This window comes from Ranitomeya imitator, chromosome 7, assembly GCF_032444005.1.
Source record: "Ranitomeya imitator isolate aRanImi1 chromosome 7, aRanImi1.pri, whole genome shotgun sequence".
Classification (NCBI taxonomy): Eukaryota; Metazoa; Chordata; class Amphibia; order Anura; family Dendrobatidae; genus Ranitomeya; species Ranitomeya imitator.
Genome location: NC_091288.1, coordinates 26,779,511 through 26,805,992, shown reverse-complemented (window position 1 = coordinate 26,805,992; position 26,482 = coordinate 26,779,511). Strand labels below are relative to the sequence as shown.

The 26,482-nt window shown below is 40.5% G+C and overlaps 1 protein-coding gene across 1 annotated transcript in view; it reads right to left on the bottom strand.

The window, feature by feature from the left end:
• TNFAIP6 (TNF alpha induced protein 6) overlaps nt 1-25,454 on the bottom strand; it is a 30,704-nt gene extending 5,250 nt beyond the window's left edge. Inside the window, exons 1-3 of the mRNA XM_069732907.1 lie at nt 25,248-25,454; nt 15,587-15,724; nt 5,456-5,617 (exon numbers count right to left, since the gene is read on the bottom strand). Of these exons, the coding sequence (XP_069589008.1) occupies nt 5,456-5,617; nt 15,587-15,724; nt 25,248-25,347 (400 nt within the window). The 5' untranslated portion in view covers nt 25,348-25,454. The remainder of the gene's footprint in view (nt 1-5,455; nt 5,618-15,586; nt 15,725-25,247) is intronic.
• Nucleotides 25,455-26,482: the final 1,028 nt, after the last annotated feature.

Sequence of the window (26,482 nt, the reverse complement as noted above, 5' to 3'; positions counted from 1 at the left end):
GGTGGGACACTGAGGAGCTGTCAGGTGGAAGGAGATTCAGCTGCAGAGAAGAGGGACACTGAGGAGCTGTCAGTCATGTTAGGTGGATGGAGATTCAGCTGCAGAAAAGAGGGGCACTGAGGAGCTGTCAGTCAGGTGGATGGAGATTCAGCTGCAGAGAAGAGGGACACTGAGGAGCTGTCAGTCATGTTAGGTGGATGGAGATTCAGCTGCAGGGAAGAGGGACACTGAGGAGCTTTCAGTCATGTTAGGTGGATGGAGATTCAGCTGCAGGGAAGAGGGACACTGAGGAGCTGTCAGTCATGTTAGGTGGATGGAGATTCAGCTGCAGAAAAGAGGGACACTGAGGAGCTGTCAGTCATGTTAGGTGGATGGAGATTCAGCTGCAGAAAAGAGGGGCACTGAGGAGCTGTCAGTCAGGTGGATGGAGATTCAGCTGCAGAGAAGAGGGACACTGAGGAGCTGTCAGTCATGTTAGGTGGATGGAGATTCAGCTGCAGGGAAGAGGGACACTGAGGAGCTTTCAGTCATGTTAGGTGGATGGAGATTCAGCTGCAGGGAAGAGGGACACTGAGGAGCTGTCAGTCAGGTGAATGGAGATTCAGCTGCAGAGAAGAGGGACACTGAGGAGCTGTCAGTCATGTTAGGTGGATGGAGATTCAGCTGCAGGGAAGAGGGACACTGAGGAGCTGTCAGTCATGTTAGGTGGATGGAGATTCAGCTGCAGGGAAGAGGGACACTGAGGAGCTGTAAATGATGTTAAGTAAGGGGAGATTCAGCAGCAATAGGGAAGCGGAACAATGAGGAGCTGTCAGTCAGGTTAAGGGGAGATTCAGCAACAGGGATGAGGGACACTAAGGCTGTCAATCAGGTTAGGTGGAGGAAATACAGCAAGAAGGCGAGACACTACGGAGCTGTCAGTTAGGCTAGGTCAGTGTTTCTCAACTCCAGTCCTCAAAACCCACCAACAGGTCATGTTTTCAGGATATCCTCAGTATTGCACAGGTGAGAATTTCATCACCTGCTCAAGCATTAATTCCATCACCAATGCAATGTTAAGGAAATCCTGAAAACATGACCTGTTGGTGGGTCTTGAGGACCGGAGTTGAGAAACACTGGGCTAGGTAGATAGTGGTTGAGTTAAACTTTCGTAAAGCATTATACAGGCATTCAGACATGAAATATCAAAGTAAATACATCAAACTGATCAGGTATAAGATCTGTGTAATAATGTGTGCAGTTTACATTATGAAATCTGATTGATAGGCCCTTTCTAAGCGAGACACCATTTCATAAAAAAATATAATTGATGAAATATCACTGAGTAGACTACCTGGATTATGAATACAGTAAAATTATATATAGAGAGAGTCACATAAAAGTTTAGGACTGTTTAGTTTGGGCAATTTCTGGTGGATCAGATGGCGTTTACCTTTTTATTGCAATTTTGAGATTCAAATTTTGGATGTTATGTGATTGTGTAACGTTTGCCTTAGAACTGTACTTCATGCTGCTATACTTACTGTTATACACAGCTCAGCTATTCAGCTAAGCAAGCATAGCTGCAGTGTAAAGCATGGGGATGGGCATTACACGTGTTTGAGCCTAATGAGACAGGAAATGAAACTGAATTTTCTATAGTCTCCAATCTCGTTTAGTGACTATTGCGAGCCCTAAGCCTATATATACACAGAACTTTTTGAGGCGTTTAAATACGTCAACATTTAAGTAGAAACTGCTTGAGTAATGACTCTGTTTTTAGAGAAGTTTTTCTTTTCCAGTAGTGTTTGGGAATTTGATTTTTTTTCCAGCATTTTGATTGGACAGTGTTTAGTTTGGAGTAGATTCTATTAGGATCCGCTTCAAAGAAGTGACAATTGTTTTTCCACTGGGTGTTCTTTGAAAACCTCTAAAGAAAAAAAAAATCTTAAAATACTTCATAGGAACAGGAAAGTGGATTTCCTGCATAAATGAATAGGAAGAGTTTTTCAAGTGTTTTCAAGTACGATTTTGGAGAGGATCTGCCATGAACAACAAAAACAAAAATTCCACAAGAAACTCTATGAACATAACTATACAGTCTAGGCTGCCGTCACACTAGCAGCATTTGGTCAGTATTTTACATCAGTATTTCTCAGTCAAAACCAGGAGTGGAACAATTAGAGGAAAAGTATAACAGAAACATATGCATAACTTCTGTATTTATCACCCACTCCTGGTTTTGGCTGAGAAATACTGATGTAAAATACTGACCAAATACTGCTAGTGTGACGGCAACCTTATGCACACAATGCCTTTCTCAGGCGTATGTTGCCTGGAAAAATCTCCTGAAGAAGTGCAGTGAAACCAACCCAAAATATGAACGTAGTTCACAGCAATTTTAAAATGACAGTCCTGTGCACTTGTTCCATCATATTTCACTTGTTTCAATTGCTTAAAGGTTCCGAAACAATGAAGCTGTTAAAAGAATTAACATGTTCTATAGTGTAAAATCAAGATAAAATTACCGTATACTGGGGGCTGAGCCCCATCAGAAAATAATGGCAAGCCTACCAGCGAATCCTCTACAGGATAAAAAACCAACAGCACTTTCCTAAAGTGGTTTTGCCTAGAAAAACTCTGCTTTGCCAACGCAACAAAGATGTTTGCACATACCCTTTTAAACAGAGTTAAAAACCGCCAAACCGTCCTGCCCAATACTAGCAACCAACAAATATCAATGTTTATTCAACAAAACACTAACATTTTTGGGAGCAATGCTGTAAAAAGTTTTTTTTTTTCATGGACCTCAAGGCTTATGTTTCACAATTATAATCCCGTGTATTTCCACTAATTCCCCTTCCAATCTTATTACTTCATTAACAGGTGTTGTCCAATTGGCAGAATGGTTTTTTTGCTTGCCATCTAAAATTTTGCAATCTTGTTCCTGGCTTCATAATTCTGTATCCATTGTTATTGTCATTTCTTTTTACATCAGGCCATTTTTCTTCAGAATATTTGATGAAACTTTCAAGTGCCAAGATAAATGGTGAATGACCCGCCGATTTTTTTTTTTTCTTCTCTGCTTTTTAGCAGCCATTACTGTTTTATGCAAGACAAATCCAAATTTCTTTTAGCACTGTTTTGGGGGTAGATATAAATGACCACGTCATTTCTAAAATTTGGAATGCAAATATATGTAAAAAGCTATTTTTTGTTTTGTTGTATTTGTTTGTATTTTTTTTTACTGCTCACGTTTCGCAACAAATAAACTGAATTGAATGAATTCTCAAACTTTTTACAGGGGATACCTAATATGTGCAGGATTTTCTTTTTAATTTCTACGTAATTCCTCATGGTGGGAACTTTTTATTCACTTACAGTATTACTTTTTTTTGCAGTTGTTCTTTGTATGGGTGTACATACAATATACAGTATATACACACACAAACATGCATTAGTTTGTTTTCCAAAAATTATCCCCAAAGAAATCATAAAAGCATATATCCGGGTAGCATGGTGGTGCAGTGGTTAGCACTGCAGCCTTGCAGTGCTGGAGTCCTTGAGTTTAAATCCCACCAAGGATGACATCTACAAGGAGTTTGTATGTTCTCCTCGTGTTTGCGTGGGTTTCCTCCGGGTTCTCCGGTTTCCTCCCACATTCCAAAGACATACTGATAGGGAATTTAGATTGTGAGGCCCATCGGGGACAGCGATGATAATGTGTGCAAAACTGTAAAGCGCTGCGGAATATGTTAGCGCTATGTAAAAATAAAGATTATTATTGTTATATTTTTTATTTATTGTCCATTTTTTTTCACTGTAACTGGGGCATTGATGGTAATCCCAGTTACAGGGGAATACAGTCCTAATAGGATTCTAACAGGATTCTTTGTGGGTATGTCTTAAGGTGCTCTGGATTATTACCCTCTAAGCCACCCCCCATAAAAATAAGCCCTAAATAAAAAGGTCCATATCTCTGAAACCATATAGAGGATTTAAGGGTATGTGCCCACGATCCAGAATAGTAGCGTTTTGGATTTAGCTCACCTGCGCTGCATCCAAAATGCTGCTTTCTAGGTCAGAAGCACAGTGGATCGGATTTATAGAAATCATATGTCCACTGTGCTTGTATTTGACGCTGCGTAAACTCACCCGCGGTGTGGGGTTTACCAGCCGCAGCATGTTAATTATCTGCATAGGAGACACTGCATAGTCTCACCCATAGCTATTCATTAGCTGCGGTAAATCCGCATGCTTCACTGAACCCATGCGGATTTACCAGCATAATTAGCATGCAGCGCTTTGGATGCAGCAAAAATATGCTGAGTACAAAACGCTTCTATATCCAGATCGCGGGGAAATAACCTAAAAAGCAGAATATTCAGGGGAGCAGCAGGAATACAAAAAGAGCAAAAACTGACCATTTTTTTAACTTAGTGATGGCTCCTCTTAAAGGGAAAACGTTACCCCTTAGACCCTTTGGTTGAAAGTTTTTCACCCAGCCAAGCGGTCTTCTATTTTCCCCTAGTGAGTGATAGGAACACTGAAACAGCTGTATGCAGGTGAAATCGTGGTTGGTATTATATCCTGCATCAACTGGCAAAGCTCGTTTAAACGTTGATATTGACTTATTAAATTGCTACTTCCAGTATTTGGATTCCAGAAACCCTTTTCTGTTTGTCCATGAAGAGGCTTTTTTGCATTTTCTTTCCATGGAAAATTGGGAAAAAGTTTCATTACACCATTGTGGCTGTCTCTTTAAAGGAAATCTGGCAGCTGACTCATGTTGCCCAAATCGTGGGAATCATGAATCTGAGCCTGGCGGCACAATTACACACAGGTATAATGTTCTCTGAAACTTGTCAGCGTTTCAGAGAAAATATACGGTACTTTAAAGGTCCAGACGTAAAGCATGGGATTCAATACAAGACTAGTCCGGCTCTGCCTCCTCAGAGAAAATATACTTTAAAGGTCCAGACGTAAAGCATGGGATTCAATACAAGACTAGTCCGGCTCTGCCTCCTCAGAGAAAATATGCTTTAAAGGTCCAGACGTAAAGCATGGGATTCAATACAAGACTAGTCCGGCTCTGCCTCCTCAGAGAAAATATACTTTAAAGGTCCAGATGTAAAGCATGGGATTCAATACAAGACTAGTCCGGTTCTGCCTCCCGACAGTTCCTCCCGGCACTGCGAAAGGCGGTCGACAAGTTTCTCATTACAGGAATCTTTTGAGCCTAGAGAAATAAGGAATGGTAATGCCCAGTTGTCTTTTTCCCCATATACCAGTACTTCCATTAGGAATTGCTAAGGAAAAACACAATGTGACGTTCTAAGAATTTATGCACCAAGTTGTATGAATTGGATTGACATCAGCTGACTGGGTAATTGACATTAACGTACTAATTTCCTTAAAGTTAAGCATTTCGATTAATCTCACTTTTTCTATATTACACACTTTGTTCTTATCTTACCATGTGGGTTGTAGCAATAGACGTCCCATTTTTCGCTCTTGTTTAACCGGTAACCATAGTCAATGATGCCTTTTTTTCCGAATCCGCAGTTGAACGTGGGCTTAACTATGGGATACCCAACTCTTCCCTTGTGTAGCCATCCAGCGGCACAGATGTGAAACCCTGCAGGGTACAAACAATAGGGCCTTATTGTACAGAGGAAATGTGTTTTCCTAGCTTTTTCGGATGCAGCGAAGTTTAATTGCTTTTAATGGCTCGTAATTTCTTCCACGGTTGCATATAACATTAGACATCAGATGTTGGCGTGTCGGCTGCAATTCTCAGTCAATTTAACTTACTATTTTCTCGGATAAACAGTACATATAAAACCACTTATATTGCGCAGATGGAAATGCCTTTGGGAGGTTTATGGGATGTATGGTAAATGCAAACACAAGATGTTTGATCCATTAAGCAATACACTGGATTTTATATGGAGCTCGTACAGTGCAAGTGCAGAAAAATATATCTAATCCCGAACCCAATAGTCCAGAAATCCTAATAGTCCGATATTGGACCATAATTGTCCCAAATAAAATAAGTATGCTTAATTAGGTTGTCTCACTTTAAGTCTGCAGGAACGCTCTGCTCCTCTGCCTCCTGGTTTCTTGCAAGCTGAGGGGGACAGTGTACTCTTGATGATTGACAGGTTGGACCAGCGACATCACTGAGCCGCCAGCTCCAACTCTATGCTCCCCCATTGTGCCAGCAGTGGCAAAGCATCATAAAAGCGCAAGAGCACTGCAGTTAGTCTACTGCAGATGCTAGACCGCTTCCGAGCAGCTTACAAGCGTGCACTGCTTGACTAGGAAACCAGCCACCTTAGAGGTGGCCGATCACCTTAGCAATGAGCTGTACATTATAGAATTAAAAATCTTTTTAGAACGGAGAATATTTTTAGTAGGTCACTTGCAATGTTGCTTATTTTTACAAGCAGTTTGCTATTTTAACAATTTAAGTTGACACAATCCCATTAAGGCTAGGGTCACACAACCGCTTTCTCCACATCCAAAAAAATGGACCGATGATTCTGACCAGACGCCGATCAGGGTGGCATCAGTTTTTCACAGACAAGGAGAGAAAAAAAAGGTTTTCCACCTTCTCCAATCTGTCAGTCACTGTAAATTGGACCATACTCGGATGTCATCGGAGCAAGGTCCTTTTTTTCCCACGGACCCATAGACTTGCATTGCCGATTTTGATCTGAGACCCAGATCAAAATTGGACGTCTTCCATTTTTTTTATTGATGTGCACTGAACAACAGATTGTTCAGTGCACTTCAATAAGTACGGCCAGCCTGTGTTAATATGCTATTAAACAACCGCCAATTGGTAAGTACTTAATGATCGGCGGTCATTTAGTGCCACCAGTCAGTCTATGTAAACGGACCTTTAGACACAGCTCGGGGGGGATTCTGGCTCTCACTGAGGCATGGAGGTTTATTTTAACCATGTAATAATTTCCCCATGTGAACCACAGGCAAATTGTGCACTTGATTCACTTTTAAATCAATGTGGGTCCCACCCTGCGACCATTTTATTCTTGGGAAACCCTTCCAAAGTGGAAAAGCTCTTTAAGATCTGAAGCGTTTGCATTTATGCCTATCTATAGAATCTATAGGCATAAATGCAATCTATAGGCTATCTATAGGATAGGTTATGAGTGTTTGATCTTTGGGAGTCCGTTATATTCGGCTCTGTCCATCAGTTCCATAAACTTTAAGGCGAGCGACAGACCACAGGCTGGACCGCCGCTCCGGCAATAAAACAAATTACTAACAAATTTACATGTGATGGAGCGTTACTGAATAGTGGACGCTTGGGGAAGGGGCATAACCCAGTAACACAAAATATTAACTTTAACCACTTTATTCATCTCCTGTAAACTTCTCACTTGTGATTCCGCCAAGAAGCTGAACAGCGGGGGTTTTACTGTGTCTACATCCAGTATATGAAGCAAAAGTCATTCTGGTTTAACTTAGCACTAATTATGGTTTTCACAAGTTGTGAAAAAAAACAAAAAAACTTGGAAGTTGACAGGAAGGTTTTTGTTTGCGTGTCTGGCGTTCAAAGGAAATGATCTCATATTAGTTGAGAAGTGTAAGAGCCCTATCACTTCTGTACTACACAATGCCATTATTTAGCCCGTGCCAAAATTCAATGAATTACAGATGTTTGGGGAAATGTTTAACCCTTCAGCTTTTTAGGGAAAATATGAACACTTTATAATGTTATAGTTCATTGTTTGATGTTTTTTTTTTATAATTATTGTTATTAAAGGCCCAAATTATAAGCTAGTTTTTAACGTGTTTCAAGCTAAATTTAATATAAAGGCTATGTACACCTTTGCGCAGTTTTTTTTTATTGTTCATGCGCATCCTAAATGAAAACTTTTTAAATTGTCTTCATTTAAAAGGTTCTACCATTTTATTGGTGCATTAAATGATCTGAAAAAAAAAAAAAGAAATCCATCAGAGCTTCTGCTCCCGATGGAGCTCTGTTCTACCCCATCTCTTTTCTCAGTGTTAGAGATAGCAGAAGGGAAGCGTTTGTATACAGATCTGCAGTGTAGAAAGCAGAAGTTATATAGTTTTATCAAGAACAAAAAAAAAGGAGGAAAGTACATGAAGACGAAATAAATGGAGGATAGGAGCCATGCAGATAAATGATCAGTAAAGATAGGAGCATCTTGGATATACACAGATCTCTAATCCAGCCTGTATTACTGGGAGGAACACTCCCACAAGAGAGAAATCTGAAACTTTTATCAGTCTGCAAACTACATGTCAGAGGGTCTGAAAATGAATGAAAGAACAATTTTATTAACTAAAGGTAACCACTAAGGTAAGGTAACCACTAACATGTGTTAAATAAATTTCTCTTTGTCAAAGGTGTCCTCAGTCTACTTATATACTTTATTTATTTCATTTAACAGTGGCACTAATGGCACAATTTATCTGTCTGTTAAAGGTCCTAGCAGCTTCACTTACACCATCATGTCTGGTTCAGAGTCAGAGAAGGACCAGGCCTTTTAATATAAGTTGTTTTTCTTTTAAATTAAAACATTTTTATAAACAACACAATTTGGTTTGTGTCATTATTTTCTGAGACCGTTCACTTTTTTTATTTTCTGTGTGGAGGGTGTTATTTTTTTCTCAGGTGGGTTGTCTTTTTTATTGGGGTACTTGTACATTTTTGTTTGTTTTTTTTATTCAATTTTTTTGGGGGGAAGATTTGGTGACCTAAAAATGACAATTCTAGTGGTTTTAACTGTTTCTTTACAGCCTTCACACTCTAGGTCAAATAATTTTGGTCTTTTTTAGATGCTGTATTCCTAAATATGCCCCCTTTTTTCACATTGTGAAAAGAGTGTGATTTGAATTTTTTTTACATTTTATAAAGTGCATGAACTATTTTTTATTTGTCTACGGTATTTATTTTTACACTGCAATTTCTGACAGCTTATACTACGCATGCGTCCGCACTATTGCTTAATTTACATAGAAGACATGGTAACCCTGTTCTCATAATCGATGGGAGTCTGAGCAGTAAGACCTCTACCATTCATACAAATCCTGTGGACAGGTTGTGTTTAAGGTTTTTCTGCCCCTGAGGAAGCTCTCAATACCAGCGATACGCATGGTGACCTCTGTTTCCCTTCTTTTATTATGTGATTTTTACCTGAACTCCACACAACTGCTAGATATTTATATGCGTTTCTCATGTTCCATTTATTGGATGTTTTAAATTAGTGTGGGGATTCCCTTGCTTAATAGTCCACGGTATTGGACATTAAATGGGGGTTCAGTTCCAGTTTTTTAGCTTTACCACATGCCAAAATGGAAATTTATTGTCTTTAAAGAGTTTATTTCCTTGTTGTTCAATGTTCTTTTATTGTATAATAAAAGTTACATTTTTAGATGTGCCATTATTTTTGTGGGTGTATCTTCTTTGTTTTTTTATAAGGTTTTTCTACAATTACAAGTAAGTTTGAAATAAGTTTCAGTAATAATCCAGAAATCCATAATCCGATGCCGAATTGAAGGATTTTTACATTAAATATTTCTCCGGTCACATTTGCCAAATGAGGCGGCTGAACTCATAGATGGCAACTTCTGATCTTCAGTAATTTTGTGACCTAATGTAGACTTGTGATTAGACCAGATACCTTTATTGTAAGTTATTTAGTTGTCTAGTGGAGAATTGTCTGGTAAAGTCTGAACACTTTTTTTTTTTTTTTTATTAGTTGTTGAAAGAACAGAACATGAAGTTACACTTTACAGGTTATCGTGTTATCATAGGGCGGAGGACTGTTCCTGTGCCGTGCGGTATATAACAGCATTAATTCAATCACATTCGTGTTATTTATCAGGGCCAACGAATTATTGAATTATTAACTTTTTTTTTAGTTCATTAAAACAAGATGATTTCATGTTCTCTTTTTTACCAAGAAAAAGTAGCAAAGCAGAATAGATTTACAACACTAATGTATTCTGGGGTCAGAGGATTATTTGGTGACCTCATATTCATACACATTAGCCTTTATGAAGAATTGCACAGCTAGTCCGTACCCCTGCCGTAACAATGTCGAAGCATCTATTTTTAAAACTTATCTTTATGTTATGTTATTCCTCATGGAAATGTATGCATAACTTTGTAGTTTGTGTCCGTTCCACACAGTCACACTGTTCAATCACTTCTGACTATCATCAAACTGCATAATGACACACCCAATTCACAAGTGTAATAGTAACACCCAGTTGTCAGTTTATCAGTCGAGGAGGAATAACAGAGGAAGATCACAAAGGTGGACGCTTTAGTGTGACATTTATCAAACCATTAGACTTTTTTTTACTTTTACAGTTTGTTATTCTGTTTGTTAAGTGTGGGTCACTCCTCTTGGACTGTTGCTGAAAAGTTGCCCCATCCCCATTATCAACATGTATACCACCGCTTCATAAAAATGTATAGTAGTTTTAGAAGCTGCTGAAATACTCATTTCCGACTACTCTATTAACAGTGAATGTGGGGACTTTTATCAAGTGTGTAATTGACATACTATAAAAAAGAAGAAACCCTTTAAAGCAGTGTTTCTCAACTCCAGTCCTCAAGACCCACCAACAGGTCATGTTTTCAGGATTTCCTTACTACTGCATAGGTGATGGAATTAATGCTTGAGCAGGTGATGAATTTATCACCTGTGCAATACTAAGGAAATCCTGATAACATGACCTGTTGGTGGGTCTTGAGGACTGGAGTTGAGAAACACTGCTTTAAAGAAAACTTTTCTTTATTACACATAGCTACTTAATCTTATTAGTGTAATACTGTAAAAGAACTTTCCTAAGAATATTATCAAAGAGCATAACTTTCTTACTTAGTAGCCAAAGTTTTGTCCCTTCTAACAGACCTAATTATCTGGTCTTTAAAATTAATTCAGCTAGAGACCTGGTTGAAAGAATATGAAAGGACAGCTCCACCTTTGAGGAGAAGCAAGTTGTAAGTTTCCACACATGAAGAGAACATTGGTATGGAGGCTCTATACATGTAGCAAAAAAAAGGATTAAGACTCCACATGAAGAGAACAGTACTGGTAGCATCCATCAATATAAAATAAAAGAGTAAGAAGGCTCCACCCATGAAGGGAGTAGAGTAGACAGGCTCCAACCATGGAGATAGAAGAGCAGATAGGCTCCACCCATGGATAGATCAGAGCAGAGAGACTCCACCAATGGAGAGAAGAGCAGAGAAGCTCCACCCATGGATAAATCAAAGCAGAGAGGCTCCACCCATGGAGAGAGAAGAGCAGAGAGGCTCCACCCATGGATAGATCAGAGCAGAGAGGCTCCACTCATGGAGAGGGAAGAGCAGAGAGGCTCCACCCATGGAGACAGAAGAGCAGAGAGGCTCCACCCATGGATAGATCAAAGCAGAGAGGCTCCGCCCATGGATAGATCAGAGCAGAGAGGCTCTACCCATGGAGAGAGAAGAGCAGAGAGGCTCCACCCATGGATAGATCAGAGCAGAGAGGCTCCACCCATGGAGAGAGAAGAGCAGAGAGGCTCCACCCATGGATAGATCAGAGCAGAGACGCTCCACCCATGGATAGATCAGAGCAGAGAGGCTCCACTCATGGAGAGAGAAGAGCAGAGAGGCTCCACCCATGGAGACAGAAGAGCAGAGAGGCTGCCCCCATGGATAGATCAAAGCAGAGAGCCTCCGCCCATGGATAGATCAGAGCAGAGAGGCTCTACCCATGGAGAGAGAAGAGCAGAGAGGCTCCACCCATGGATAGATCAGAGCAGAGAGGCTCCACCCATGGAGAGAGAAGAGCAGAGAGGCTCCACCCATGGATAGATCAGAGCAGAGAGGCTCCACCCATGGATAGATCAGAGCAGAGAGGCTCCACTCATGGAGAGAGAAGAGCAGAGAGGCTCCACCCATGCAGGGAGTAGAGCAGAGAGGCTCCACCAATGGATAGATCAGAGCAGAGAGGCTCTGCCCATGGAGAAAGAAGAGCAGAGAGGCTCCACCCATGGATAGATCAGAGCAGAGAGGCTCCACCCATGAAGGGAGTAGAGCAGAGAGGCTCCACCAATGGACAGAGAAGAGCAGAGAGGCTCCACCCATGGATAGATCAGAGCAGAGAGGCTCCACCCATGAAGGGAGTAGAGCAGAGAGGCTCCACCAATGGACAGAGAAGAGCAGAGATGCTCCACCCATGGATAGATCAGAGCAGAGAGGCTCCACCTATGGAGAGAGAAGACGCTCCACCTATCAAGAAAACAGGGCAAGGGTCCTTCATCCATGAAGAAAATGGGAAAGGGAACAGGTAAGTGAAATTTTACCCAATAGTTATAGAAAATGTCTTTCAATTCCAAGCTTAGTTGGAAGGATTATTGGTTGAACTAGACTAAGCAGTGTAGATAAATATAAATAATATGATAGGCTCCACACTTAAAGAGAACATAAAAGGGCTGCTCCAGCCATACAGAGAACAGGGTTTTTATTTTTCACCCATGAAGAGAACAAGATGGGGAATGGCTGAGATGGGAACCACTGCACATGAAGAAGGGTGCAGGGCCAGGAGGCTCCACCCAAGAAAAGAGCAAGGAGGCTCCACCCTTGAAGGGAGCAGGGCAAGAGGGAGGTTACACCCATGAATGAAGAAGGGCAGGGAGGCTCCACACATGAAAGGAGCAGGGCTGGAAGCCTTCACTCATGAAGGTAAAAAAGCTGGGAGGCTCCACCCATGAAGGGAGAAGGGCTGTAAGTCTTTACCCATGAAGGGAGCAGAGCAAGAAGGAGGTTACACCCATGACTGAAGAAGGGCAGGGAGGCTTCACACATGAAAGGAGCAGGGCTGGAAGCCTTCACCCATGAAGATATAAGGGCTAGGAGGCTCCACTTATGAAGGGAGCAGGGCTTGGAGCCTCCACCTATTAAGGTAAAAGGGCGTGATGCCCACCCATGAATGGAGCAGAGCAGGGAGACTCCACCCATGAAGATAACAGAAAAGGGAACAGGTCACTAAAATTTCAAGAGAGAGTTGTAGAAATTGTCTCCCAGTCCTGAGCTTAAGTGGGAGGAGGATTGGTTGATCTATATGAAGAAATGTAGATAAGTAAAAAGAATATGGTAATGTGCTTGGAGATTTGTTATGTTGGCAAGGGTGTTTTTGTGGTGGAATCAAACTTAAAGTCTAGGAAAGACGAAGGCAGAGCAATCAACCATGTGATTAGAAGGAAAGTTTGCAGCACTTATTTTATTAATCCCCTAGAGTGAATTAAAGTGTTTTTGACAGCTAGGACAAACAGTTGGAAATGAGAGAAAGGAGACAGAAATTCTACTAATCATGGTACTGACATTTCCTCGCAAACAGTTGTGCTGGTGAAAACAAGCCATCATCAATTAAAGTCATAGCATTCAGTAAATGGGCAGTTTATTAAGAGTAAGTCAACTTTTGGTTATTTTTTTATGTTTTAGGTTGTTTAATTCTGAGCAGATTGATCGAGGTCCGAATCCTGAGACCCCCACTGATCGCTCAAAGGATGCTCAAGAACAGCACAGCTCAGGAGACAAGAGCACACAGCTTCTGCCTGACAACTCGCACACGGCAAAGTATGGATACCACTGTATGTACAAGCTCTCCAGCATCTGTGCACTTCTTGGGCATCTTTTGAGTGTGGGGTCTTCAGATTCGGACCCCCACTGCTCTGCTCAGAATTAGAAGGCCTGAAAAAAATTACTAACTCTTTAAGTTCTTTTATGCAATTATATTGTTTAATTTATGCCACAAGAACACCCCTTCCTTCAAGGGAACAGAGACTGATAGTTGTTCAGCACAAAATAGATCTATCTGAACCATAGCAATCAGCAGATAAAGGGCCACAGTGCTGCAAGATGTGCAACATTCCCTTTTTTTGTTTACATTTGATCACCTGTATGGACAGTTGAATGGTGGATCCTGTGTTATCTACTGTATATAGAGGTGTTATCAGTCATTGTACAGGAGGAGGGGGTGGTGAGCTGTGACATCACCTATTGTGAATGGTGGATCCTGTGTTATCTACTGTATATAGAGGTGTTATCAGTCATTGTACAGGAGGAGGAGGTGAGCTGTAACATCACCTATTGTGAATGGTGGATCCTGTGTTATCTACTGTATATAGAGGTGTTATCAGTCATTGTACAGGAGGAGGAGAAGGTGAGCTGTAACATCACCTATTGTGAATGGTGGATCGTGTTATCTACTGTATATAGAGGTGTTATCAGTCATTGTACAGGAGGAGGAGGTGAGCTGTTACATCACCTATTGTGAATGGTGGATCCTGTGTTATCTACTGTATATAGAGGTGTTATCAGTCATTGTACAGGAGGAGGAGGTGGGTTGTGACATCACCTATAGTGAATGGTGGATCCTGTGTTATCTACTGTATATAGAGGTGTTATCAGTCATTGTACAGGAGGAGGAAGTGAGCTGTGACATCACCTATTGTGAATGGTGGATTCTGTATTATCTACTGTATATAGAGGTGTTATCAATCATTGCACAGGAGGAGGAGGTGAGCTGTAACATCATCCATTGTGAATGGTGGATCCCATGTTATCTACTGTATATAGAGGTGTTATCAGTCATTGTACAAGAGGAGGTGAGCTGTGACATCACCTATTGTGAATGGTGGATCCTGTGTTATCTACTGTATATAGAGGTGCTATCAGTCATTGTACAGGAGGAGGAGGTGAGCTGTAACATCATCCATTGTGAATGGTGGAACCTGTGTTATCTACTGTATATAGAGGTGTTATCAGTCATTGTACAGGAGGAGGAGGTGAGCTGCGACATCATCTATTGTGAATGGTGGATCCTGTGTTACCTACTGTATATAGAGGTGTTATCAGTCATTGTACAGGAGGAGGAGGTGAGCTGTAACATCATCCATTGTGAATGGTGGAACCTGTGTTATCTACTGTACTTAGAAGTGTTACCTGTAATCCTGTCTCTGATGATAATGGAACTGCTCATCTCTACATGACAGGAAATCTGAGTTTAGTGGCTAGTTTGAAATTGCAAGATTTCTGATTGGAAAAAAAGTTAATTCTTAACTAGTTATTTTAAGATAACTTATATTCCCTTTAATACAAATGACATAACAATTCTGTTTCCCCTTAGTTGTCGAGCTCGTACAAAACACACCTTTAACCAATAATGCAATTATAATGTTGCCATTTTTACATTTTGACTTACAAAAATAATTTGAGCCCAAACCTCTCCCAAAATGTTCTCTACCTCCAGAGGAGCACGAATGCATTTATAATAGTTTCATATTTTCCGTTGCAACTGCTTCAAATATATCAAATTTATACATTATGTATGTATTTGCAACCGATAAGTTACCCGACATGTTTGTATATAGAGAGGAGAAAAATTATAAAAACACATAATATTGTTTGTAATTTGCTGCACATCATAAATGATGCTTTTTACTGAATTTTAGATAATTTTGATGAGTAAACCTCCTCTATTATTTCCTTGCCTTAGTTGTGTTATAATTGACATTTGGGATTTTAGTAAAGTTTCCCAGCTCTTACCTATCTTCCTCGCTTCCTCCAGCTGATCGTATGTCGCAAGTTGACCCCCTTCGTATTCGCACACGGCTCTCGCCTCTCTGTAGGTGAGTTGGTATTTTCCATTTCTTGATTCTCGGTGATAGACTCCAGCTGCTTGTTCTGAGAAGCACAAGAAGTCGTTATTACGGGATTGTTTAGCTGTGTCTTTTCCAAGTTATTCATCCACCTCCAGCATCGCATATCATGTTCTACGTATATTACCGCCAAGAAACAGACAAAGCATTGATTTCACATAGAGGAAGTTTTGGACAGCGGCCTGGGCACAAAACCAAACTTTTTAGGAATAAAACCATATTTTGTTGCATGCGATCCAGATCTCAGCTCCACGTATGACCTCCAGCATTGTTGTTCTAAAGTAACCAAAATGGTTAGTTCCTGTGGAGTCTAATCCATAACATAACGTTTTACGCATCGTCATATCATGGAACAATTCGACATTCTTCAAAATTCTTTTGTTAAAGGCAGATATCTGGTTTAAATAAAACACAGGTTAAAGCCCGTCTGTCTTGTCAGGGGGTCATCCTACAATGTTATGCTCTATTTAGTTTTCTATAGTAAAGCCACGAGCTGCTCGAGTTGTCTTTCATTAAAATGTTTCTCCTTCAGAGGAGCATCTCAGGTCACCACGGACGTCTCAGGTCTGTCTGTCTTAATTCATAGAAGCTTTATTGGCAGGACTCAATAGACATTAATTTTGCCAAAGCACATGTACAGTAGGGATTGTGACTGTGTGGATGACGGATGGGGCACATCTAGGGTGGGGACTATGGAAGTCCACGGCATATCATAGTTCTCTTTCTTACAGCCTATGGCCACGCGCACATACTGCGCTGCTCTCTCTCCCGCGCTCACATTCTGCGCTGCACTCTCCTGCCTGCAATCACATACTGCATTGCTAACTCTCTCGCACTCACATACTGCGCTGCTATCTCCCCCGTCCTCACATACTGCGCTGCTCTCTTCCGCATGCTCACATACTGCGCTGATCTCTTCCCCACACTCACATACTGCGCTGCTCTCTCCCCCATGCTCACATACTGCGCTGCTCTCCTGCTCTCACATACTGCACTGCTCTCTCCCCTGCGCTCACATACTGCGCTGCTATCTCGCCTGCTCTTACATACTGCGCTTCTCTCTCCCCCACACTCACATACTGCGCTTCTCTCTCCCCCACACTCACATACTGCGCTTCTCTCTCCCCCACACTCTCATACTGCGCTGCTCTCTTCTCCACGCTCACATACTGCTCTGCGCTCCCGCGCTCACATACTATGCTGCTATCTCGCCTGCTCTCACATACTGCGCTTCTCTCTCCCCCACACTCACATACTGCGCTGCTCTCTTCCCCACGCTCACATACTGCGCTGCTCTCTTCCCCACGCTCACATACTGCGCTACTCTCTCTCCTGTGCTCACATGCTGCGCTGCTCTCTCCCCCACGCTCACATACTGTGCTGCTCTCTCTTACCCCCGCGCTCACGTACTGCGCTGCTCTCTCCACCGCGCTCACATACTGTTCTGCTCTCTCCTCACCGCGCTCACATACTGCGCTGCTCTCTTCCCCACGCTCGCATACTGCGCTGCTCTCTCCCCCACGCTGACATACTGTGCTGCTCTCTCTTACCCCCGCGCTCACGTACTGCGCTGCTCTCTCCACCGCGCTCACGTACTGCGCTGCTCTCTCCACCGCGCTCACATACTGTTCTGCTCTCTCTTCACCGTGCTCACATACTGCGCTGCACTCTCTTACCCCCGCGCTCACATACTTCGCTGCTCTCTCCACCGCGCTCACATACTGTTCTGCTCTCTCTTCACCGCGCTCACATATTGCGCTGCTCTCATCACCGCACTCACATACTGCGCTGCTCTCTCCCCAGTGTTCCCTTCTTCCCTGAGCAGGACAAATGTTTTCTCTTCCTCCTTCATGGAGCTGAAATCCGGGAAGAGATCTGAGAGTCTACTGAAGTGAGTGTCTCTCACTGCTGAGTATTTGATGCAGTGTAGAAGAAAGTGGGTCTCATCTCTCTATCTACCTTTTATTTGTCTATCTTGTATCTATCGTCTCTCTGTCCATCCAATATCTCATCTATTTATTTATCTAATAACTAAAGGATACAGCTGCCTATGTAAGCGCTAACATGTCTCCACACATTGAATACATGAAATCTGGATGCATTACTGCTATATGGAATATACTGATAAAATGAAGGTACTTAGCGCACAATTTGGCCAATTCATGAGAGCCCATCAGCCATGGCAAAGCGATCTTTCTTTGATGGGACCCTAAACATTTTATTTATGAAACATACCTCTCCAGATATAAGAGCCTATATACAGTATATCCAGGGCAGATCGGATCAAGCACTAATTAAAAACAACAACAGGCTTCATTTACACATCAGTATTTTTTTACGCACAAGAAAAATAGGCCAAGTTTCATCACTGATTTTCACCAGAGCATCATCAGCGTTTGGCCTTACTTTTATCAGTTTTTTCATATGTAAAAAAAATAAATAAATAAATTTTCTTCATCTCCTCCTATCTAACAGTCTATGAAAAACGGAACAATACATGAATGGCATCCAAGTACTGTCTGATTTTGTCTTGTACATATAAACTTGCATTGCCAGTTTTGAAACAACACTTGAATCAATATCTGACTTGTCTCCGCAATTTTACGTGAAACGATTGCTCCTCGGAAAATTACAGATATATGATTGGCTCTATTTACCTTAATAGATACAAATGCAACAAGTATAAAACACAGCACTAGTACGAGAAAAACTGACTCCTAACAGAATAAAGCAAGTCCACAGCAAAACCCAAATGTGTTTCATTGTTTAATAAAAATGACCTGGAAACATGATTTTCCAGGTCAGTACAATTACGGCAACACCAAACTTTTTTCATATACATGGTGAAAAAAAATTCAGAATTTTGTAAAAAGAAAAAAATTGTTTTGTGTCACCATTTTCTGAGATCCTTAACATTTTTATTTTTCTGTTTAATGATGCTGTATGAAGGCTTGGTTTTTTTGAGCAACTAACTGGCAGTTTTATTGGTACCAATTTTGGATAGAAATGACAACTTTTTCTATTGCATTTTGAGGATGGGAGATAATTTAAAAAAGGGCAGTTCAGGTATTTGCATTTTTTTGGTTATGGAGATAAATAATTGTATATTTTAATCAAATTTTATCAGACACAGCAATATCAAATATCTTTATTTTGAAAATGTATTGTTTTAATTTTATTTTTTAATTCATTTATTGGTCCCTTTAGGGGACTTGTATCTATTTGATCATTTGTTTTATATACTGCATTACCAATGTATTGTAATATACAGCGAAAATTATGGTCTCCTATTAGGTCCAGTGTGCGGCTTCAAAGGAGCACAAAGATGGCAGCTTTGGCAACCCATCAACACGGCAGCTATTGGAGCCAGCTCTGGTTGCTGCTGTTAGAGTTGGATGGCGGTGATATAACACAGCTCCTGAGCGCCCTACATACTCCCGCACCTGATATATGAGGTACATGTATATCACTTGTTGAGAAGGGGTTAATGCACGTAGATGAACTTTGTAAAATCTTATCCACATGCCTAGTAGTGTAATCCGTTGCAAAATCTGTGCAAATCCGGAGGAAAATTCAGCAGAAATTCCATCCCGCGTAGACTTTTCGGCATGTGTTCTAGCCTATAGATTGGTGTCCCATGCAAAAAAAACCTCTCTTTATGACAGGTGCACATGCCCTGATAAACATCAGGCATTGTCTTCATGGGATTACCCCTTCACCGTGGTTCATCTACACCTGCTATAAATAAGTCAGCGTGATTCTTCATCCAAAGTTGTAGGTCAATGAGAAAATCATAAAGAAAAACCCAAAACATCAGTGGATAAGAGACAAAAGTTGTGTCATATTGGAGAATTCCTCAACGTGTGCAGCGATATTAAACATGTGGGATATTTGAGGCAGTGTGAGATGGCAGAGGATCGGGTCTCTCGGGGACTGAACTCTTACAAATTCCATTAGAAATTATTAAGAACAAATAGAAGACATAGCTGCAAACTTGGCAGCATGGGTACTGCTCCTTCCAGTGTTGGAGTTCATCTGCTGCTATGACACATTTCTACATTTTTGACAGATCAGGTCATATAGTCTAAGACATTATGAACACTAAGCTGCCAAATGTTTAGCTAAAGTGTAATAATAAACCAGAGTTTAGAACTTAAAGTGGATCTGTCACCAGATTTCACAATACAAACGGCCTAAATTGTTAATAGCTGTCCTTTAACTGATGAGGCTGGTCTACCTAACGTGACAATCTATTTCAAAATGGTTGTATAATCCTTTGTCAAAGATTCAACTCAATTTCCATCCTCCTATCCTAACCCTCACTAATCCTCTTCCCTGCTGCTGAATATCCGCACACCTATCCTGATTGACAGCTCCTTAGCATCCATGCTCCTTGCTGAATTTTGGCCCACCTAGCCAGATTTTCAGCTCCTCATTGTCCCACCTTCCTGCTGCTGCATATCTGTCCAGATAGTCTAATTGAGAGCTCCTCAGTGTCCCACCTCCCTGCTTATGCTGAGATCTCACACTGCTTAGTACAAGCTGCAACTGTCAGGGTGGGTGGAGAGTAAATACAGTTGTATATTTAAGCATTCTCTCTCTTTAGGTGAACTTATAAAATATTAATTTTAATATTACAGTTATACATTCTGACATGGATTTTAAAATTAAGTACAGAAGACTCATCAGGTCTAAGAGATCTATGAGAGAATGCATGTAAGTTGTAATATGTTTTGTGAAATCTGGTGACAGGTCCACTTTACAGGGAACCTGTCACCCCCAAAATCGAAGGTGAGCTAAGCCCACCGGCATCATTCTGTAATGCTGTAGATAAGCCCTGATGTAACCTGAAAGATGAGACAAAGAGGTTACATTATACTCACCCACGGGCGGTCCCGGTTCTGTTCTGGTCCGATGGGTGTCGCGGTCTGGTCCAGGGCCTCACATCTTCTTACGATCACGTCCTCTTCTTGTCTTCAGGCTGCGGCTAACTACTGCAGTATGCAGGCGCCGGAAAGGTCAGAGAGGCCCGGCACCTGCGCACTGCAGTACTTTGCTCTGCCCTCAACAGGGCAGACAAAGTACACCTGCGCCGGAGCCACAGCGTGAAGACCAGAAGAGGACGTCATGGAATGAAGATGGGAGGCGCTGTACCGGAACTGAGACACCCATTTGACCGGACCGCAGCGTGACCGCCCCTGGGTGAGTATAATCTAACGTCTTTTTCTCCTCTTTCAGGTAACATCGGGGGCTTATCTACAGCATTACAGAATGCTCTAGATAAGCCCCTGATGATGGTGAGCTTACCTTACCATCTCTTTTGGGGGTGACAGGTTCCCTTTAAGTCCATCTAGTTCAACCCATAGCCTAACCTAACATGCCCTAACATGTTGATCCAGAGGAAGGCAAAAAAAAACCCATGTGGCAAATAGTAAGCTCCACTTTGGGGAAAAAAATTCCTTCCCGACTCCACATACGGCAATCAGACTAGTTCCCTGGATCAAAGCCCTATCAAGGAATCTAGTATATATACCCTGCAACATTATACTTTACAAGAAAGGTATCCAATCCCCTCTTAAATTTAAGTAATGAATTACTCATTACAACATCATACGGTATAAGGAGATACCTTTTGGCCAAATGCTCCAATCTGCTTCTATGAGGACACATCACATGGACGCTATGTAACAGTAGCTTTTGCTCTTGTGGGGTCTCTCCCACTATGTATTAAATAGTTGGCCATTTATCAACATTTGTACAACCAAAGAAATGGTCGGCTGTGACGCTACCGACAAAATTAGTTGTTTTGGGTGCTGGGGGTGCTGGTATCAACCAAATTCTAAACTGAAAGGGGCTTCTTTAATGATGAGACCACCAGTGTAATAATTCCCTCTATAGCGCAGATCATACTGGGACATGTCCAGCTCCAGACTCAGACACAGGAAACTTCTGGTATTATATGTAGCACATATTATATTCTCCGTGTCTCCCAGGCGGGAGGTTTTCTGAGGTCTAATAATTGCTTGCAATCTGTCAATCATAACTCCACGAGGAATGTCGTGTTTTCTTATGGATATATTAGATCCATTATTATGAAACAAAACATAATGAGCACTACCTTCTTCGACCGCACAGGGCATATTTTCCGTATTAAAAGTTAATTTAGGTGATCGACAGCCATTTCCTCATGCAGTTAAGAGCAACTTGCTGGGGAGGTTTGGGGTCTACTCCACCATCGTAATCGCTCCAACAGAAATCTTATACCTTGGCTTATATGTCTGTTCTGTCTAACTTATGGCCAATGCATAATTCATTTTACATAGTCTGCGAATTGCAAAACATTACTGACTTCTTAAGAAAAACGTGTGGCGGTCGCTTAAAGGGGTTGCCCACACAATTTATAAAACAAAGCAGAATAATAAAAATAAATTATTCCTAACTTATAATTCCCTCACTGATCCTGTTCCATTACTGTCAAGGTCTCCCGCCAGTCTCTATAGATTCTGTTTTGGCTGGACAATAAGTGAGGACTGCAACTAAATCAGACTGGCTTGGTACATCCGGTTCAATGCCAATCACCATGTGACTGCTGCAGGCGATCACTAGTCATTGGTTACAGCGCTCCTATGCCGCTATGGCTGGAACATCAAATACAGAGATTGATGAGGTTGCTCAGGCAGTTCTGGCAGAGGAGCCGTGGGGATGTTAGCATAACTATACTTTATTTTGTAGAAATTTTAGAGCATTTTGGGTGTAAAAAAAAATCAAGGTGGGCCACCCCTTTAATGCTTTTCTCCTGTTCATGGGCAGCTGCTGGTATTGTAGTGTAAGATGTACACTATTTACCTTAATTACTGTATTACCAAACACAGATCATGGCTGAGAATGGCGGTGTTTTGGAGAAAAAAAGAAAAATACTTTTTAGGCCCATTCATTATTGCATTTGTGCCTTGTTTTTGTCCAGTTTTTGCTGTTTTTCACCTTTTTGATTTACACCCTGTTCTTTTACTGATGCGTTTTCATTTTATATGTGTTTACCAGTTTGTGTTTTTTTATATGTTCGTCATTGTAACTGGGGTTCAGGTTTTCTGGCTGTTTCACGAATTTCGAATGTTTAAAGAGTTGCAAATGTTTTTTTGTACAAATTTACTCCAGTCTTTTCCTTGGAGGGATTTTATGCACTACTGATTTTTTTGAGTACATTTTGTAAATTTTAGGCTTTTGGCATACAAGTCATGAAAAAGGTTAAAGACAAAAAATAAAGTGCATTTTTTATTTTGCGCAAAATTCATGAACCACGTGTGCCATTTTCGAAGCATTTGGGGGCAAAAAACGTCAACAAATGCAACAAGGAAAAAAAGAAAGGGGATTTAAAAAAAATAGTAATGATGAATGCTGTTTCAGAGAAAAGCTTGGAGATTTCTAACGATAGCGACTGGCTCTGATTGTTGCCGCTTGCTGTACGGGCAGCATCATTTCTTTGACAGCTTCCCTTTAATTTCCATTGTTTGGATTTTTGGGACTGATTAAAGAACATAGGGGGTTTGGGCTTAGATCTGGCAGAATATGACCTATCCTGTTCGAACAACGTATTTTATTATTATAATTATCAGTAATATTGTATAGCTTGACATAATGTCAATGTGTATATCTATATTGTAGGGGTTTCGCTCACTGAGCCGCAGTTGAGATAGGCACAGGAAGCGGTTTCATTAAAATGTCCAGGCAAACACACACCTCCAGTCACAAACACTGAATTAGACACTCGGCCTCCATTTTAGCTGACATACCATACCCCCGGGTGGGATATGTGAGCATTTAGTCCCACCCATCTCTTTGACCCAGTCCTGATATGCCCTATTAACTCTCTCAGCACTTTATGTGCTGAAGAATGCTTTCCCGGGCTAACCTCACCAAAGCTACCAACCTCGACGATACATATCTCCCCTCAAGGACCTGTGCGGCAGCAATCTTACTATATATGTGTATATATATATATATATATATATATATATATATATATATATATATATATACACACACGGTATATATAACTGTTTTAGTTACTTGTAGAAACCTGAACCAACACTCAACCGTGAGAATGAAACAGTGATGAACAATAGAGGTTATTAATCTTGCCTTCCTCAATTGGGTTATGACCTCTCTGACAAAGCAGCATAGCGAAACGTGTGTCCAAGTGTTAATGAGGAGGGAGCAGGCCACATTATGTGACTTGGTTAATATGAATTGTTCATCCAGTTGATTGATTTTACTTTAGCTACTTTTAATTGTTCCACTTAGAATACTTAGTATACCTGCAACACGTGTCACTTTATACCTTATGGTATACTTTTTAGTCAGTGGTTCATTATTCGTTTTCAGCCAAATCTATTTTCTTGGCATTATTAATCATTAAATTATAATTTATGGTAATTATTTTTATTTATTACCCGATTCTTCTATCACTGAGATGTTGTGGAACATATAATCATGGAGACATTATCAAATTAACTACTAGTGTTCATGAAATATTTATTTCTATTTAATTAATCATGGAGTCTGTGTGTGGTCTCTGTACCCCTCTACCTTATGATCTTTTATTGTTATTGAGAGTAGAGTTTACTAGACGTTTACTAGAAGTCGTCATCCTACGTGAAACTTGTACTTCATGGGGTTCATGTCATGTCTATAGGGAGTGCACACTATGTTAATAAACAACATAACGAATGATCACTTCAGAATTTTATTTTTTTTTACATATAATAAGAAACCCCAAAACTACCGTACATTTTAATATTCTAACTTTGAAAGGAAATGTTATCAATTACATAATATATGACATATAACATACAAAAAGATGAAAAAGGAAGCAGATAACATTTTAAAAAATATTCAGCTTTCTTCTTTAAAAAAAATCAAGATAAAGAAACCCTTATAAAATAAAAAAAAATGGAAAAATCTCAAAAAGAGTCATTAATATAGATATTAAAAAAATGATAATTTCATATGCAGGAAAATATTATATATGCTGCCGGACAAAAAGAAAAAAATTAAGTAAAAGGAAACTGTATAGTGCGCCAATTCTTTAAATATTTAGTTCCTGGAAGACTTTGCAAACCAGTAATTCACATCAAAGCCAAATACAGAAGGGTTTCATTGTTATGCATGGTTGAACTACTGTAAGGAACGCTTTAAGATATGAAAAGATGGGCAAAAAAAAGTATTTTTTAAATATATTTTTTATCTTTTATCGGGCATAGATAATGTGTAGACATTGGATTGCTGTATGACCAGCGGTCCAAGCATGTGTTTGGAAATAAGTACCTAATGGTATAGAACCCAGCAATATAGTAAGATATCTACATAGGAAATCCGATGTTAGTTTCTTACCTTATTCTGGGACTTGTAGTTCCCCCGAGTCCTACAATGTATTTATCTGTGCGCATTCTGAGACTTGTAGTTCCACAACGCCCAGAGATATCCCCCTTTCTCCTGCCTGTACGGCTGCAGATGTTTTCAGATTACGGTACATTGAATTAATCACTTACCTAGCCAGATGGAGTTGTGGAGTATTCCGTTCTTGAATCCCCATCCAAAAGCTTCATCTAAGTGCAAAGCAACGAGAAAGAGGAAAATGATTTTTTTCATGTTTCAGCAATTTAAAAGGATTTCTTCCAAGGAAACTAACTACTCTTGCATCTGACAGAGCCCCTTCTGAAACATCTGGTCACCAGATCTTATAAAGCTTTTTTTTTTCCTGCCTACTGTGAGTATAGTGAGCTTGGTCCAATTAAAGAAGCAGCTGTACTGTTTCACAATTAGAATGACGTCAGACTAAATAAGCAACAAGAGGATGATGATGCTGATACTATACCTAATCGAATGACTTACCATGTGGTTATGACTAGTTACTGTCTGCGGGGGGAGTATCGAAATTTACTGTAATATGTTTCAGCAACAATTAGCCTTCTTGTCTTAGATAAAATGGGTTACCGTATATAGATTGTGTATGACATCTATAGTCTGCAGACATTACTGGCATGATATAGGACATAGGACGGGGCTAACCTCAGCTTATTGTTATATCCAATCCTCCAAGAGACAGGGTTAGACTATGCTGACACTGCATTTTAGGAGTTAAAAGTTTCTTCTTAAGGAGAGCTGGCAAATAGCCCCTTCAAAAAGAAGTATAGCAGGGTCTCTAGTGTTGCCTACTGGAGGTAGCAATTCCAGAAGTCAATATTGACTCTTCCAAGTGTCTTGGAATATAAAGTCAAACCAGAAATCTCAAAAAAAGGTAAAGATCACCGTTTGGAGACAGCTGTTGGATGGGTGAGAGGCTTTAGATGGAGGTCTAGGGGGTAGAGTTTCTCCTTGAGTAGAATGCCAAGCAGGTGTTTGGAGACCTATAGACCAGACAAGGCTTCCTGGGAAAAGGGTCTTGACAAAGATGCTGAGCATGACTACAGAAACGAGTGAATGGCCACAGACAAAAACATGAAATACATTAAAAGGTATAAATTTTATTAATACAATTATAATATGTTAAAATGGTGGGGAGCAATACACAGAAAAATAAGAAACTTCAAGACAAATATATACATAAGATGTATATGTGGGATTGGCTAATGGCTATGTTCTTATCACATTATTTACATACAAAATGATGCATATATCTATCAAATAGACCAGTAAATGTATAAATACTTAAATGGATAAATAGATACCCTGCATATACATATTACAAAAGCAACATACCATAAAAGACAAAGATAGCATGTGA